At 52.7% G+C, this 17,712-nt stretch overlaps 1 protein-coding gene across 2 annotated transcripts in view; it reads right to left on the reverse strand.

The window, feature by feature from the left end:
* Nucleotides 1–1,084: 1,084 nt before the first annotated feature.
* PITPNM3 (PITPNM family member 3) overlaps nt 1,085–17,712 on the reverse strand; it is a 104,868-nt gene continuing 88,240 nt past the window's right edge. For both annotated transcript variants that reach the window (XM_020964719.2, XM_020964718.2), the window contains exons 9-20: nt 17,175–17,359; nt 16,537–16,709; nt 15,676–15,846; nt 14,429–14,623; nt 13,318–13,466; nt 8,586–8,702; nt 6,765–6,881; nt 5,869–6,017; nt 5,461–5,610; nt 2,654–2,837; nt 1,559–1,687; nt 1,085–1,466 (exon numbers count right to left, since the gene is read on the reverse strand). In XM_020964719.2, coding sequence (XP_020820378.1) covers nt 1,158–1,466; nt 1,559–1,687; nt 2,654–2,837; nt 5,461–5,610; nt 5,869–6,017; nt 6,765–6,881; nt 8,586–8,702; nt 13,318–13,466; nt 14,429–14,623; nt 15,676–15,846; nt 16,537–16,709; nt 17,175–17,359 — 2,028 coding nt within the window. In that variant the 3' untranslated portion in view covers nt 1,085–1,157. The remainder of the gene's footprint in view (nt 1,467–1,558; nt 1,688–2,653; nt 2,838–5,460; nt 5,611–5,868; nt 6,018–6,764; nt 6,882–8,585; nt 8,703–13,317; nt 13,467–14,428; nt 14,624–15,675; nt 15,847–16,536; nt 16,710–17,174; nt 17,360–17,712) is intronic.

Genomic DNA, 17,712 nt, shown 5'->3' on the forward strand with positions numbered 1-17,712 from the left:
GGCCATCCACAAAATGGGTGGACTGGAGGTCAGAGACCATCCGTCATAATCACTGGTAGAGAATGGGATGAGATCCCAGAGTTGATCAAGTCAAATGCCCTCATTTTACAGATGAGGGTACTAAGGTCCCTCAAGGGAAGGGGACTTGCCCATGGTCACACCGTGACAGAACCAGGGTGAGACCCTAAGGCTGGTCACTCTTGTCCAGTGGGGTCAGGGTGGAGGGAGCCCACAGGACACTGGATGAGACTCAGGGTGGAAGAGTCCTTCTGAGCTGTTCATTCAGGGAACCTAACGTGACCCTAAGCCCCTCTCGAGAGGGCAGCAGATGAGCATGGATGGGGACAGCACCATCAGCACCAGCCCCTAGCGGGAGATGTTGACAAAGACGGCCACCTACCATTAAGAGAAGGCCCTGTGGTACCAGCAGCAGCCACTTTGCAAACACTGTTTGGGGGCTCTGCAGGCCAAGATCTTGCCATGGGAAGAGCGAGGGCCATCACCAGCAGTGATAGTATCTCTCAAGACCTCCCTGGGGTGGGTGGGACTGGAGCCCTGCTGGCCATCAGAAAACATAATGGACCCAGGCATATGGTTCTTCCCTCCCCCCATCACCTCAGCACCCCATCAGGGGATGCAGGTCCCCCTGAGGACACATATCGAGAGCCTCAGCCCCCAGGCACAGGCCTTTCCCATGCCTGCACAACCTGCCAGGGAAAGTCTCAAAACCTAATCGGACGATAATGAATACCCCAATTCTGGGTAAGTGAGACCAGCTTTTGGACCAAAGGTGGGGCTGCTGTCACCAGGCCTGCCCATCTTCCCCTCCTCCAGCGGCAGGTAAGCTCCCGGGGACTAAGGAGGGAGCACTGGCCGCCTGCTGCATCCCTCATTCTGTTCCCAGGGCTACCACTGCCTCAGGCCACAAGCAGTGCCCAGGCGGCTTCACACCCCAGAGTGCCCACACTTTGCAAGGTTTGGGTCACAGCTTCTCCAGGGGGCATTTCTGGACAGACACAGGGTGGAGAACAAAGAAGAAAAACTCCTTGTGTTTGGGAGAAGGCAGACCTACCCCTGACCCACCCCCCCTCCTCCTCCGCCTCCTCCAGGCAGGCCTCCCACTCAGGAAGGCAGCCCCAAACTATGGCTCCCTGACTTTAGGGCACCGACTCAAACTTGTGTGGTCCACCCCGGGCCCAGCCCACTGGGGGGAGGTGCCGCTCATGGTCTTTGTCCGACTCTGGCTGGCTCTGGGCTCGCTCCGGCTTCGGGGTGGCCACTGGCGGCTCAGGCTGCTGGACGGACATTGTCCTGCGCAGATGGTTCCTCTTCCGCAGGAACTCGGGCTGAGAGTGGAGGCCAAAGCTGCCTTTGCGTAAGATCACTCGCGAGTTGTTCTTCTTGGGCCGGGCCCGGTGGCTGGACTCCAGCAAGGCCAGGTGAGCTGCGTATCCCTCACTGAGAAACTGAGGCAACAAGGGGAGGCTCAGAAGGGACCGTACGACCCCCCTGTAGCTTCATCCGGGACTAGCTGCCCCCACCTCACACCCGCCAGTACCTGGCACTGACGCTGGTACTTCTTGGTGGGGCGGCCCACAATGAAGATCTGGGAGGGGGGCAGACCCAGAGCACTGTAGACGGAGATGTCTTTCATGGAGCCATAAGCAGCGCTGACCTTGATGAAACACTGAAAAGCAGGTAGAACCCCCCAGGAGGGAGGCTGAGACCAGTGGAGCCCAGTAGGCTGCCAGCACATGCCAGGGACTCTCCGAGCTGCCAGCCAGGCCAGGGAGCCCCCCACCCCCCAACTCTCAGCAGTCTCCCTGTTTCATTACCACAACATGGATGAGCTTGTTGATAACACACTAGAAATGTCCCTAGCCATGCTGTGCCCAAAGATTCAAGACAATGCCTTCCCCCCCCCCCATGCCTAATATGGGCTCTGCACTCCAGAACTTAGGTAATGTCTCCCCATTGGCTGAAGAGATCTCGCTTGGTCTAGCCCCACACCAGCCTGGTCCCCTTGTTCCCGTAAGACCTCTCCCTTGACCTCCCCCATTGGTCATAACTGGATAAGACTCAGGGCAGGGAAGGTAAGAAGAGTTCCACTCTGAATGGAGGGCCAGGGGGTGATCTCTATGACCCTGAGGGATGAGTCTGTGGCCTTCTTGAGTCTAAGGCAGCTGAAGGTTCAACCACCATCTCACCCCCCAGGCTCCCAGGCACACTGCTCAGCCAACCAATCTTTAGGGTGCCAATTCAATTTTGGGTGAGCTGCCATAGATGCAGCCACTGGCGGCAGGTGCAGGCTGTGGTCAGGTTGGCTCTTGGGTCGCCGATGTGACACCCCCCCAGAAAGCAGGTCTGGGCATAGGAGACATCTGTCCAGCTGGGATATTTGCTGTTCTCCACATGACACACATCTTCTACCTCAGGGCCTTTGCAAAGGCCATCTCCTCTGCTAGTGTCCCCTCCCTCCTCAGTGCCCCTCTCTGGAGTCCCCAGCTCCCTTCAAGGCTCTGAGCCATTGACACCTCCTTCAGGAAGCCCATGACAGGGCTGGGTATGTTATACGGTCCAGTCCTGCCCTGCCCTGCCCTGTCCGGTCCAACCTTGCTCTGCCCAGCCCTGCCCTATCCAACCCTGCACCCACCTCCTGTACAAGGTTCCGGAGGAAGATGGCCTTCTGCCTCAGGGGGTCATGCACGAGCCCATCAGAGAAGAAAATCATGCCTTGGGGAAAGTTGTGCTGGGCCAGCCAGGACACCACCCGCTGCTTCTGCAGGTCTGGCCGCCCAGTGATGTAGAGGATCAAATAGCCCAGGTCCTGCCAGTGCCTGCAGGTGCAGGATATAAAATACACCCACACAAATCATCAGCATCTCTGTGTGTGACCAACAAAGTCCAGGAGCAAGACATAGAATGAGAAATTCCATTTAAATAACTGCAAATAATACAAAATACATGAGAGTCTACCTGTTAAGACAAACCCAGGAACCAAATGGACACAATTACGAAACACTTTGCACACAAAGACAGAGCCAAATAACTGGAGAAATAGTGATTCCTCATGGATAAGGATGAACAAAGATAATAAAAATGACAATAGTAATGAAATCAATTTACTGATTCAGGACCACTCCCATCAAACAACCAAATAATTACTTAATAGAGCTAGAGAAAATAGTAACAAAATTCATCTGGAAGAACAAAAAGTCAAGGATATCAAGGCAAATCAAGGGGAAAAAATGTGAAGGAAGGTGGCCTAGCCAGACCAAATCTAAAACCATATTACAAAGTGGTCATCAACACAATCTGCTACTGCCTAAGAAACAGAGGGGTGGGTCAGTGGAGTGGATTAGGTGTACAATGCACAGTAGTAAATGGCCACTGTAACTTAGTGTCTGAGAAAACCAAAGATCCAAGCTTTGGGGATAAGAACTCAATATTTGACAAAAATTGCTAGGAAAAGTGGAAAGCGGTTTGACAGAAACTAGACACAGACCAAGACCTCGCACTATATACCAAGATAAAGTCAAAATAGGCACATGATTTAGACATAAAGAGTGATACTATAAACAAATTAGGGGAGCATGGAATAGATTATCTGTAAGATCTATGGATAAGGGAAGAATTTATGACCAAACAGGAGATAGAGAGCTTCATAGGAGGCAAAGTGGATCATTTTAACGACATGAAATGAAAAATTTTTTACACAAACAAAACAAATGCAGCCAAAATTAGACAGAAAGTAGGAAATGGGGAAAATTTTCACTGCAAGTTTCTCTGATAAGTCTCATGTCTCGAATGTGTAGAGAACTGAGTCAAATTTACAAAAATAAGAGCCATTTCCTAGTTGATAAATGGTCAAAGGATATGAACAGACAGTCTTCAGAAGAACTCAAAGCTGCCTATAATCATATGAAAAAAAGTTCTAAATCACTACTAATTAGACAAATGCAAATTTTAACAACTTTGACAGAAAAGAAAAATGACAAATGCTAGAGTATATGGAAAAATTGGGACACTGATGCACTGTTGGTAGAATTGTGAGCTGGTCCAACCACTCTGGAGAGCAATTTGGAACTATTCCCAAAGAGATTAAAGAAAAGGGAAAATTATCTACATGTACAAAAATATTTATAGCAGCATTTTTGTGGTGGCAAAGAATTGGAAACTGAGGACATGCCCATACATTGAGGAATGGCTGAATAAGTTTTGGTGTATGATTGGGATGGAATACTACTGTGCTATAAGAAATGACGAGCAGGATGCTTTCAGAAAAACCTGGAAAGACTTATATGAACTGATGCAAAATGAAGAACCAGAACATTTTGCACAGTAACAGCAACACTGTATCATGATCCACTGTGAAAGACTTCACTATTCTCAGCAATACAATGATCCAAGACAATTCCAAAGGACCCATGATAAAAAATGCTATCCATCCCCAGAGAAATATCTGATGGACGCAGAGCACAGATGGAGGCATTTGTTCCCACTTTCTTTATTTTTCTTGTTTGTTTTTGTTTTTACAACATGGCTAATGTTGAAATACATATAATGAGCTTTATATTTCTTGCCTTCTCAATAGATGGGGAGAAGTGAGGAGGGAGAGAATTTGGAACCAAAAATAAAAATGAAAAAAACCTTTAAAAAATAACCTGCCCCCTCTCTTTTCTAGTCTCTGTACACCATCCCTCTCCTTCCTCCCCACCCCCTACACACAAGCACTCTTTAATCCCAGGCCTCTGGCCTCCTGGCTGTTCTTCAAACAAGACCCTCCATCTCTCTGTTGCAGGCTGGGCATTCTCTCTGGCCATCCCCCAGGCCTGGAATGCTCTCCCTCCTCAGCTCTGCCCACTAACCTCTCCAACTTCCTTTAAGTCCCAACAACATCTCAACTTCTCCAGGAAGCCTCTCCTGATCCCCCTTGATGACAATGCCTTCCCCCATTAACTATCTCCTGGCTATCTTGACTATAGTTCATTTGCCCATAATTCTTTGCTCATTGTCTCCCCTATTAGATGGTAAGCTCTTTGAGGGAGAGACTGTCTTTGCCTTTCTTCGGTCTCCAGCAGTTGGCACAGTGCTTAGCACACAGTGGGTGCTTAGCACATAGTGGGTGAATAATAAATGCTTGTTGACTGACTGACTGGGAACATGCGCTCGGTACACAAAGCTCTTTCTCATTTATTATCCACACAGCATCCCAGGAAGGGATTGTTCTCCTTATTTGACAAAAAAGGAAACTGAGGCCCAGAAAGGCAAAGTACATAAGCAGGACTGGAACTCAGGTCCCCAGATTCCCAGGTGGGCTACACAAGAGGAGTATAGGAAGAGAAGGGGAAAGTAGAACCCAGTTTTAGTGCTGGCTTGTTCTGTAAGTGGGCCTTTGCCCAAACATTCTCCCCCAGGGCCTATGATATGGGGGCTGGAGAAGGGGTGACCATTGCTCACCGAACAACGTCCACAGCTCCTGCCCTGACCTTGGGGTCGCTGCCCATGATGGAGACACTGGCTGCAAAGGAGCCGTCAATGCTGAACACGACACATTCCATGCCTCGGGGGAGCACTGTTAAGTAGCTCATGGCGGTGGTCTGGTCACCCCTGAAAAGCACAAGGGGGCCTGGCCTGAAATGGCTCCAGGACCGAGGGCTGGTTTGGGGCAGAGCTTAGAGGCCCCTCCTTTCCATTCTGGCTGCTGACAAGGTCACCTCACCCAGGACCTCCTGGTCAGCTTCTTCTAAACTCCCTGCAGCTTGAGGGGATTGGAATGAGTGCACTGAGTGCAGAATGGGATGGGACAGGACAGCCAGGACTGGGGAAGTAGGGGAAGGAAGCCCTGCAGGAAGAGAACCACCTTACCTGACCACCATCTTAACGGGATAAGCCCCGACCCCGAGCCGCTTAGGCCTGGGCACACTGTAAGTGATGCGTCCACTACTGTTGGTAATCTCTGTGTCCAAGAACAGCCAGCGCCCTGATGATGGCTCTGCCATGACGAAAATGTCCACCTGTGGGGCAGATGAGCTGCAAAGGTCCTGACAGCTAAGCCTCCCCAAGGGGACGTGGGGACCCAAGCTCTGTCCATGGGCCCCAGGACTGCCCCATCATAGGAAGCCTCTGGGGGCTGCTGAGTCTCCCAAGGGGGCCAGGACCCAAACTTTGTCCCCTTGGGCCCCAGTCTTGGTCAGGTTCCCTGTGGTTTGTCTAAGAGACTGGCCTGTGTAACCCCAATGGAAGAGAGAGGAGCCCAGGGGAGTCAGCTGGCCTGACCAGGCTTCCCTAGGCCTAGGCCTGGGAACCCTGGAGAGGCAGTAACTCCTGACACAGCCAGAGACCAGGGACCCTACAGCCTTTGGCACTGAAGGCACTGACAGCAAATGCCTGTGGGCCTGGCCCCTGGTCTGCAGCTCTGCTGATAGGGCCTGGCAGCCCGCTGCCTGTGGGGCATGGTCACCATCTCTGGCCAAACTCTAATTAGGGAAAGTCCTGACTTGGAGGAGTGAGCCCAGACAGGGATACAAATGTGGGTCTGGGAATTATTCCCAGCCCTGTACAAATACAGGGTGCAGACAGGAACTCCCAATAAGGATTCCATCTCTGCTCTGTGCCAAGATGGGTCCAAGACAGACAGTGGGAAGAAAGAGAAGTGCCTACATAGAAGCATCCAGGGTCTCCTTCTACCCTCTTCCAAGCTATCTGGGCAGCACAAACTGGGTCCACTGGGGCAGACAGGGCCGGGGCCCAGAACTCCATACCTTTTCTCCTGTGAGGGCCACCATGTCAAGAGGCCCATACATGAACCGCCCCACCAACACCTGTGGGCCATCTTCTGCAGCAATCACATCATTGGCTCGATGATTGGCCGTTACATTCTGGAAGGACAGGGATATTGGCTCAGCCTATCCAAGCACAGTGTGGCCAGCTTTACATCCAAGGAATGTTACTAAGGAGGGTACAAAGCCAACATGTCTACCCTGAAGTTTCCATTAGAGGATACCTCTTGGGGTCCAGTGCTTCTAGGCTGGCTCAAGTTGCTCCCTGATATCTTCTTCCCTCCAGGCATCTAACCCTCACCTCCCTCCCCCCATACTTTCTGGTTCTGGAATAATTGTATTCATATAATTTCTACTGAAAAGTGGGTGTCAGTCAACTGCCCTATGACTCCATCCCTCCATCTTCCCAAACCAAACTTCCATATCTCCCCATATGCATTATTCTCCCCCCCATTAGACTGTAAGCTCCTTGAGGGCAGGGAATACGTTTGCTTTTGCCTGTTTAGTGACAGCACTTAGCTCAGTGCTTGGCACACAGTAAGTGCTTAATAAATGTTGTTTCATTTGTTCACCTATCCCATCAGGTGCTCTAAGGTATGTTTCCACAGGCTAACAAAAGAAACCCTTGCAGCCTTCACAGGGATCATGTAGCCCACATAGCCAGGTAAGGTGCCAATGCCCATGAGTCCCCTTTCCTTCAGCCAACATTCTACCCACAAGCTCTCTTCTGTCTTGGAGGGAACAGGTATTGGTGACCCCAGCTTAGGAGAGGGGCAGTGTGCAAATTTAGGGTTAGGGTTAAGGGGGCAGAACCTGACAGTCCTGTTGGCCCACTTACGGGGGGAGATGGGAACAGGGGGCTTTACAAGCCATATGGTAGGTCTCAGGAGCACCCACCCCCCTGACTCCACAGCCCCCTTGTAAGGTCTCAGGTCTGAGGAAGAGCATGAGATATGAGGTTCCCACATGTCAGACATGTAGCAGAAGCCCCAAGGAGGGGGAATCGGGCTCCCCATCCCCTTAGAAGTGCTGGTCAGCCCTCAGGAAGTGTCTGAATTTCTGTGAAGAGGAGCACCTAGGGGCACCAATGACCAGGCACACCTGAAGCTGCAGAGGTAGCTGGCTTGGGGAATGTGGACATCACTGCTCAGGGGAGCTCACCAACAAGGCAAAGAACTCCCCAGGGCTGAGACAGTGCCTGCTGAGGCAGCCAAGGCTCCCACCGAGCACCTTCTTTCTTTCTATTCCTCCAGCCCCAGCCCCTCTCTCTCCCTCTCTGACCGCAGAAGTCTTCCCCACCCACAAGGCCAAAGCTCCCACTGCTCTCTGCTTTCTCTGAAGTCCTTCAGCACTTAGCCCAGGGCCTAGTATGTAGCAGGCTCTTCATCAATGTTAGCTGGCTGGCTTTAGCACCTGAGCACGGAGTCTAACCCTTTATTATCGGCCCTCACACCTAATAATGTCTCATCTCTTCCCAGCCCACACTGTGAGGTCCTTCAGGACAGCGCCCACATCTGCTGCTCCTTCCCCTGTCCCTGGGTGGGGGTGGAAGGACACGAGACACATTCAGAAGGACCCATGTGTGTCTGGGAGGAGCCAGGGTTCCGAGGGTGAGGGCTCGCTCCCACTCTCCAGCCTAGCCAGACCCTGAGGGAAACACCAGCCTATTCCTGAAGCACCTACTTTCCTGTGGCCATGGGGCCATCCCATCATGAAGCCTGGCCAGGTGTTCAGGGCAGGGAGGGCCGGGTGCAGCTGCAGACCCCTCCCCCTACCCCTCCTGGTGCATCCAGCCTCACCTACCCTCAGCTTGACCTGAGTCCGCTTGCGCAGCCATTTTTCTCTGGGGTTGGATGGACTCAGTGTGGAGGGGTCACATCCGTCACTCTCCTTGACAGTCCGGCTGTCATAGCGCATCACCTACAGTGACACAGCAGACATGCACATGCACATACACACACACACACACACACACACACACATGCACATATATTGGTGCCTCCTGTCCTCCCTTCCTCTCCCCCCGAGATAGAGAGGGGAGGCACTGAATAGTGAGAAAGCTTTGCCAGTGGGGATCCGGGGGAGTTACCTTAGAGCCAAGCAAGGAAATGTAGATCCATGGGAGGCATCTCAGGGGCCACACAGAAAAGCGAAGATGGTGGGGAGCAAGGGGGAAGGGAATGACAAGACTGTCTTAGGAGCAAAGAGAGGAAATGTTGGCAGGGCGGTTACCTTGGGGCCCCACAGAGAAACACACTGAGACCACAGGGTCAGAGACTGAACTAGTCAATCCAGCTACGAGCACTTAGTAAGCACCTACTGTTTGCCAGGCAATGTACTAGGAGTAAAGGAGAGACAATGCAACAATTTCTCCAGGCATTCTAAGGGGGGGGGGGGAACCACAAGGACAGTTACATAGAGCTACAAAGTAAAGAAATACAAAGTAGACAGAAATGTGTGGTGGGGGTGGGAGGGATAACAGAGCTGGGAGGCCTCTGATACAGCCTCCTCATTTTACAGAGGAGAAAACTGAGGAAGCTTAGGAAGGTGGGTGACTTGCCTAAGGTCCCACAGGTAGTAAGAAGCAGATTCAGGATCTGAATCCAGGGCTCTTCCCATTGTACCATGTTTCCCTCACAAGCCCTCTGAGACCAGAGTTTTCTTAAAGTACGTGTCTGACTATGTCATCTCCCTGCTCTGCCACCTGCAGTGGCTCCCTACTGCCTCCAGGATCCAAGGCACCATCCTCTGTTTGGCTTTTAAAGTCCATGTAACCCAACCCCCTACCCTCCCCTACCCTCAGTGGCCCAGTGACACTGGTCCCCCTCCCCCACCCCACCCTCACTAACCCAGGGCCTCCACTTCTGGATTCCACCAATCTTCTCATACTGTCCCCCATGCCTAGAACTCGCATCTGGCTTCTGGCTTCCTTGAAGTCACAGCTAAAATCCCAATCTCCTCCAAGAAGACTTTCCCAGCCCTGCCCCACCTCCAATGCTCATAGCACCCCCATCAGCTGTCATTTACCATCTTGTTTGTACATTTACCTGTTTTTTCCCACCCCCCCCCAGACTGTGAGGGAGCACCTCCCCTTTCCTTCTGTCCTTAGAGCTTGGCACAGCGCCTGGCACATGTTAGGGACTTAATAAATACTTGTTGACCAACTGACCGCCAACCAACCTTCCACCTGGGGCTTCCTCTCAGGATCTGGCCCTGCAGATTGCCAGGCCTCCCCATGGCCTGGCCAGAGGCAGTGACCAGGCCAGGATGGAAGCCCCAAGCCTTGTGTTCCAAGGCACCAGAAGCTCATGCAGGGACTGGAAGGGGGGCAGGCTCCTGTGGGTCCTGGAATAAGGATCCCAACAGTAATGCAGGTGGGCATTTCTATCTGCTTTAAGCCTTGCCAAGCACCACATCTATGTTAATTCATTTGATCCTCATAACAGTCCTGAGAAGTTGGGGCTATTACCAGCTCCACTGAACAGATAAACAAACTGAGGCCAGAGACAGAAGTGATCTGCCCAGGCTCACACAGTGTCTCAGGCAGAATTTGAACTCAGGTCTTCCTGACTCCAAGTCCCATCCTCTCTCTCAGCACCACCCAGCTGAACCTCATGCTGGGAGGTCCCCAGAATGTCTGCTGTTCCCTCTAGACATGGACAAAGCTGGCCAGATGTAGAGTCATGGGAAGTGTGGGAGGAAGGGCACCAGGAAGGTCCCATCTCTCCCTTTTTCCCCACCCTACAAAGGCAGGAGAGAGCACTGTCTCTAGAAGGCCCCAGTGAGTCACATTGTTCTGTCTGTATCCTGAAAGCTGAGCACATGGACTAGTGCCCGGGCCCCACATGAACACTCGCTGAACAGAAGTAAAAAATCTCATGAGCAAATCCCAGTATCTCTTGGAGTCTCAGTTTCCACATCTGCAAAGCAGAGGCTGGCCAGATCTCTCCCCAATGACTGCCCAGGCTCTGGTAATCTTTGAGGACAATGCAGTAGCAGATTTCCTGTGAGCAGTTCTCTCTGCTATCATCCTCAAGGGGAAGGAGCCCCCAGGGAAAGGGGGAGAAGGGTCTTGACAATCAGGGAGTGTCTGAGTCTTCCTGCGCTAGAAAGAACTAGAAACTGACCACAAACATGAAAGCTGCTTCAGTGACAGCCTGAGATGATCAACATGGGAGCTCCCCAGCCATTGTCTCCAGCCTTTTCCTCAATGAGAAAGGTATCCTGGGTTTGAGGTATCTTAGCTGGAAGATGGGCATGGAGGCCTCCAGGCCTCAGCACACAGAGGGCCAGGATCTCGAATAGGGAGAGGCGGGTCTTCCATAGGGTCTCTCACTTGGTGAGGGGAGGGGGGTATCTCACATAGCCCAAGGCCAGAGGCAGCATCTCTCACAACGTGTACAATGCACTGTGCTGCTCCACAATCACCAGAGTGGATCCAAACCCCAGGAGTGAGACTTTGGCCATTTTTACATAAAAAGGAGAAAATCCAACATGATTCTTTCCCAGAATGAGGAGTCCTTGGGGCTTGGGGATGGTTTTCCTCCTTAGCTCATTTCCTTTAGTGTCAGGCACTTCTATGGAAGCTTGTCAAGCAGCAAGTGAGGAGCCTAACGAGGGGAGAGTCTGAGGCCAGGCTGGGAGATCCGCTTTTCATGCAGGCCCTTTGGAAGGACACTCTGATTCTTCCCAGTTGCCTGAGCAGGGCAGACACTGTCCTCAAGGTCTTGTCCTCTGAGCACAGACAGAAGGGCCCAGGCCACAGCAGAAGTCCAAACATTTCTTTTCACCGCTGCTGGAGACCAGACCTTCCTGCTCTCCAGACTTCCTGTCATTGATGGAGGCTTCTCTGAGGTCAATCCAACCCTGCAATCCTGAGGACACCAGCCCCCTTCATCTCCTTCCTCCTTATCTTGGCCCTAGTCTGGGCTTTGTCACCCCAACCCTGGCCCCATGCAACAAACCGAGACTTGTCTTCATTGAATATTGCTTGTTAAGGTAATAGAACTCCTCGGCTCAGATAACCCTCAAAACTTCCCAATCCCTACACATCCCATCAAAACTCCTCTCTGTAAAGGAGATGCTCACCACTTCCAGAGAAACAGAGAAGTGGAAAGAAGCATAGTGCCATCTTACATGTGTGTGTATGAGTGTATATGTGTACATATGCACATGTTTATAGAATATCCATGTATACATGCATATATGTGTATATACATATACATATATACATCTAATACACACACATACACACATATCTGTGCTTACTTGTAGCCTTCTTGGGAGGGGGGATAAAGTAGAAAGTGCACAGCAGAGAACAAAAGAAAACCTACCAAGAAGCAAAAGAAAGCTGGGCAGCTTTGAAAACAGTGTGTAGTATTTATTATATGGGCATTCTTGAAATGGAAATTTGCTGCTTTATATTGAATCCTCTCTTATGGTCTGCTGTGTACATGACAATGCTTTTTTTTCTTTTCTTATTTTGTATTCAAGTTTAAAGTAAACTTAGAAACCTACAAAAATAAAAATAAGATTCCTCTCTGGCTTTTGAGGCCTGGAGTCAGGAAGGCCTGAGTTTAAATGCACCTTTAGATAATTCCTAGCTATGTGATACTGGCCAAGTGACTTAACCCTTGTTTCCTCACCTGCAAACCTCAGTTTCCTCACCTGCAAAATGGGGATAATACTAGCACCTCCCTCCCAGGAGGAGGTGTTGTGAGGATCCAATGTGATAATGTTTGTAAAGTGTTTAGCACAAGTGCCTGGCACAAAATGGTGCTATATAAATGTTAGCTATCGTCATCATTATTACTTAAATAAAAGGGAAAAAAACCTGTGGCTTCCCTAGCCTTAAGAGACAGCAGGGAAAACTCACTGGCCTAGGAGGCAGGAGAGCCTGAGCATGTCGTCCCCCTCCCCCTTCCCTGGGTTTCCTCAGTTTCCTCACCTCCTGCTCTAACCCTTCTCTATCTTGGCTAATTCCACATCAGGGAAATCAATAGAACAATCCCCCAGGGTACCCAAGGGGCCCAGCAGCAGTACCACCTCCTGCCAAAGACCTCAGGCCTCAAACCAGGATGCCTCTGCCCTGAAGCTGAAGTCCTGGAGGGAGCCCTTGGGGACAGTCCAGCCACTGCAGGCAGAAAGACTTGGACCAGAACTCTTTTCAGATGGCAGCATGAGTCACAGAGAAGGAAGCTCGGAAGTCTCTGCCTTGCCCAGTCAGCACCCAAGCAGTTTAGACTCAGAGATGAAAGGAGGCCCCAAAGGAACAGAGACGAGTGCCCAGGGGCCTGGCACCGGGGTGAAGGTAAAACCAGGAAGCCCTCTGCCTGCCCTTGCTGGCTCCAGGTCTGCACTCGGAGGGCCCCAGAGAGCTGGCTGGTGATGGACAGACAGGACAGACAGACGGACATGCGGAGTACCCCTCCCAGATGTCAAGCTCAAGGACGCTCCAAAGGGTGGCCAAGGCTGGGCAGCCAGCCCTCCGCAGCCCCTTTCTTATTAATCTAGGGAAGCAGCCAGCAGCCAGTACCTGTCTCAAGATGAAGGCCACCACGTCTGTGGACTCCCAGTAGCTGGCATGAAAAAGGTGGGGAAGGGCCACAGTAGGGAAGGCCGTGAGCACATCGGGACAGTAGAGTTCATAGTCTAGCCGCTTGGTTCCCCACCACTTGGTGGTAACTGCAGAAACAGAGGAGGGCACAGTGTCTACACTGGCATAGGACCATGCTGGGGGCTTTGTCAGCCTGTGTGACAGGCTAAGTTCCCATCCAACTGAGGCCTGTGTCGAAGCTAGGAACACAACCAGGAGCCAGGACAGGGAAGTTCTCACTGTAGCCTGGGGAGAGGGGGCAAAGTCTAGGCCCTGAGAGCTCATGCTCTGGCACATGCTAGGTAGGCCTGTGGATGGGCCCACAGCAAATGGGTGAAGGTCCTGAGGGCCCCCCCCCCGAAGACTGTGTGCTAGGATGGAGGGGATTTACATGTGTGTGTGCAGAAGAGGAGTGCCACAAAGTCTCAGGGCCTAGAAGAACTGAGGCATTGTTCCAGTGAGGACCCCCACCTTCATATCCCTCACTCCTGGGGGGCATAGTCCAGGAGGTCGGCTGCCCCACTGACCCTCATTCTGCTCCATCTCCTGGGAGCTCATAGCCCAGATCGGAGGAGAGCCTCCCCAGGATTGGGCATCAGGCTGTGCCTTTGCAGCCAGTCTGCCAATACTGGCCCCACTAACCACGACTGCCCATACACCAGCTGCTAGTCTGCAGACCTGAGTGTGCTGGGCTTCCTACATTTGCTCAAAGATCTGAACTGCAGCTCCTCTTTTCCACCTTTAGAGGAACACAGACAGACGGCTATAGAGGGGAGGCTCCTCTGGGGCCCACCCTGGGGCCTAGCACCAGGCCTGGGGGCAGCTCCTGAACCCACTTACTTACTATGTGCCAGACAGAAAGAAGGTCAGGGAAGGAAGGCTTCTCTGGGGACCACCCTGGGGCCTAGCACCAGGGCCAGGAGACAGCTCCTGAGCCCCTCTTACTCTCTGTGTGCCAGACAGGAGGGCCAGAGAGGGGAAGCTTCTCTGGAGCCCATCCTGGGGCCTAACACAGGAGCTGGGGGACAGCTCCCAAGCCCCTCTTACTCACTGTGTGCCATGCTGGCTGAGGGCAGACTCTCACTGGACCCTGAGCTGTCACTGTTGGAGCTGTCCACGCTGAACTTCCTTCCTGGCCTCTGGTCCCTAGGAGGCAGGAGGGCCAGGGCTGGGGCATCTGGGGAAGATGGGCTGTCAGCTGGGCCGCCCTCCAGGAACAGGGAGCTGTGGGCCTGCAGAGTGTCCTCTAGGCAGGAAAGGGAAATCTAGTGAGAGTGTGGCCCTCCTCTCCCACCTAGGCATCCCATCTCCAGAGCAGCTGGGGACCTCATCTTCCCTGCTTCCCCCCCCACAGAAGCATAAACTCAGCTACTTTATCCTGCCTGAGGATCATAGGAGTCAATTCACCTCAGTTCAATTCCATAAGCATCTATTAAGCACCAGGTACTAGCAGTGTGAGATGATCTTTGCCTTCAGGGAGGTGACATTCTACAGGGGAACAACATGCCCAAATTGACAGAACATGGCAGCCAGGGCTTCCAGGAAGCCAGAGGTGATTCTAGCCTTAGCCTTTTGCCACCTAGAGAGCAGAGCTGGCCCAGCCCATCCAATCCAGGCACAGAGGATGGAGTTAATGGTAGGAAAGGCTCCACCAGCCATGAGGGACAAGAAGGCCCACTCCTGACTCAAGCGAGCAGGAACAGTACATTTAAGGGAGTCAGGTAGGGAAAATCTGGCACGTCATCTTTCAAGTCAAAATCCAAAAGGGAACAGGCAGCCCTCAAAGGGAGGTAATGGGTTCCCTATCCCTGGAAGTATTCAAGTAGAGTCTGGGTGTGTTGTGGAATGAACTACCGAGGACAGACTGAACTAGCTGCTCTCAGAGATTCTGTGAATCTCTATATGGTGTCAAAGAAAGAACGTGAGTGGAGAAGGTTTAGACACATGTGGGTCTAGCCTTCAGACCCTCTGGTGTGATAATAACATGTTCTCCCAATTCTCTCTTGGGGTATTGGTGCCTGTGGTGTTCCAACCCCAAAGGTACTGTGTGTCCCTCTGGCCAAGTTGGCCACTGCCCAGGAGTAAGGACAACAGCCCCCACTGGGAGAATGAAGATGGTGCTGGGTGGCTGGGATCAGTCCATTCTACTTTCCTGAGAGCACATCAGCTGAAGGTGTGTCTGCGCCAAAGCCCTGGGATGGTAGGCATCCTAATCACCTGCCCTGGGCCCCCTTCCCATGCCAGCTCTTGGTCCCACGTCAATAAAGTGCCCAGGACACTGGGGGAAGAGACTGGTACCTAGGAGCAGAGACTGCCCATCACCCAGTGGGAACCTCTGGTAGCGCGGCACACTGACTGGGGGCAGCAAGTGGAAATTCTTCTCCAGCAGAGGCTCCAGCCTTGAGGCCGAGGGGTCAGCTGCATGGAAGAAGCTATAGACTTGGCTACAGGCAGGCCGGACCTGAAGGCCTGTGGGGAGTAACAGACAACACATGACTCCCTCCAGAAGGGTAGAGGGTGCCCTCAGCTATGCATGCCCTTCCTCCCTCTGCTCAGGAAGACCTAGCAGGGCCCTTCAAGGGGGAGAGGGAGGAAGGAAGGGAGGGAGGAAGGAAAGGAGGGAGAAAGGGAGGGAGGGAGGGAGGAAGGGAGGGAGGAAGAAGAAAGAGAGAAAGGAAGGGAGGGAGGGAGGAAAGGAAGGAAGGAAAGGAAAGGGAAAGAAGGAAGGAAAGAAAGGAGGGAGGGAGGGGGAAAGGAGGCCACCCTGGGCTGAAGGGTCCTGAGCCCACATCAGATGAGAGCATGTCAAAAGAACATGACACAGAGAAGAGAAGTCTCCAGGGAGTACGATGGCCACCTTCAAGTTCCTGCAGGGCTCTAGGACAGAAGGGGGCTTAGCTTTGTTCCACTTGGTCCCAAAGGGTGGCGCCAAGAGGAATTGGGGTAGCTGTAGGGAAGCCTATTTAGGAAAAGCTTCCCGACAATGAAAGCTGACCCCAAGTAGAATGGGTTACTCTAGAAGGGAGTGAGCTCCACATCCCTAAAAAGGCAGCAAGGTAGGAATTCTTGTGCAGGCTCCCTGAGGGACACCCCACCTTCTGTGGTGCCATGGAAGGCCTGGCTGTCATCCTCTGCTGGGCAGTCACAAGCCCCACTCACCATCCAGCCCAGGCAAGACCGTTCTCCTCATGGCCAGCACCAAGCCCAACGGGGAACCAAAGAGGAAAAAATCCGAGACGTCAAAGTCAAACCGGCTCAGGCTGGCTTCTGAGAACTGGGGGGCCCCAGATGGTGGGGGCTCGGCACTGTCCTTCAGAACACTGGAATGGATGCTGAGCCAAAGGAAAGAAGCGAAGGGTCAGGAAGGAGCTTATGCAAGAAGGCCCCCATCCCAGGATTTGGGGCAGCTGCCTTGGCCCCACCAGGCTCTGCCGCTAAGCTGCATCAACCAGAGCTGGCCAATCCTAGTATTGCCCAGGAGGTCACAGAGTGAAGCAGGCCAGCTGCACACCCTGCTGTTGCCTGCTCAGAGGCAGAACTGCAGACATGCAGGTTGGAACTTCCCCACAGAGAAGGCTGTCCCATAGTGGCTAGGGTGCTCTCCCTCACCAGAGGGCTTTGGGCCTCAGTTGGATGGCCACTGGCCTGGGGTGCTGCAGAGGGGATTCCTGGTCCTGAGGAGTTCAGGTCAGGCCTGAACCAGAGGCCTCTGAGACCCTGTGAGTCGCACCACCACCTCAGGCCCGTGTGACCACTGGGGCTCAGCTGGCAGGAGCTAGCAGGAGCAGAGACCTCACCTGGACAAGAAGGTGTGGTGCTGGCTGACGGCATCACAGTCGTACGTAGATGAGTCACTCTGTTTCCGAGGCAGAACCATCTTGGGCTCTTCATCCTCCAAGGTCCCCGAGATATCAATGTTGCTTTTACTGAGGCGTGTAGTATCACTGAGGCTGCAGTCTTCTTCAGACAAGATTGGGTTGTCCTTCAAACAGAGTGAGAGAGAATAAAGCTGCCCCCAGAGGATGGAGTGGCCTAAGTCTGCCCCTAGTGCCTACAACCTTTTCTCCCTTCCCTTCTCCTCCCTGGGGGCCTGTCAGGGCAGCCAGCCCGAAGTATCCACACCAAGAGAGCTCAGCCTTCCAGGACTACTTGCTTTTAAACAGAAGAACCTCAAAGGGCTGATCACTAATGGTGGGATTTGGAGCCCTGAGGAGGGGATGAGTGGTAGGCAGGGAGGCTCCTTTCAGCATCCCTTCCTTCATAGAGGGTGAGACAGCCCCTCCTCGAACCAGGGCTTCCACTCAGAGACAATGGCTCTGAATGGGAGGCACCATG

Source organism: Phascolarctos cinereus, unplaced genomic scaffold (genome assembly GCF_003287225.1).
Source record: "Phascolarctos cinereus isolate Bilbo 61053 unplaced genomic scaffold, phaCin_HiC Scaffold_7;HRSCAF=346, whole genome shotgun sequence".
Classification (NCBI taxonomy): Eukaryota; Metazoa; Chordata; class Mammalia; order Diprotodontia; family Phascolarctidae; genus Phascolarctos; species Phascolarctos cinereus.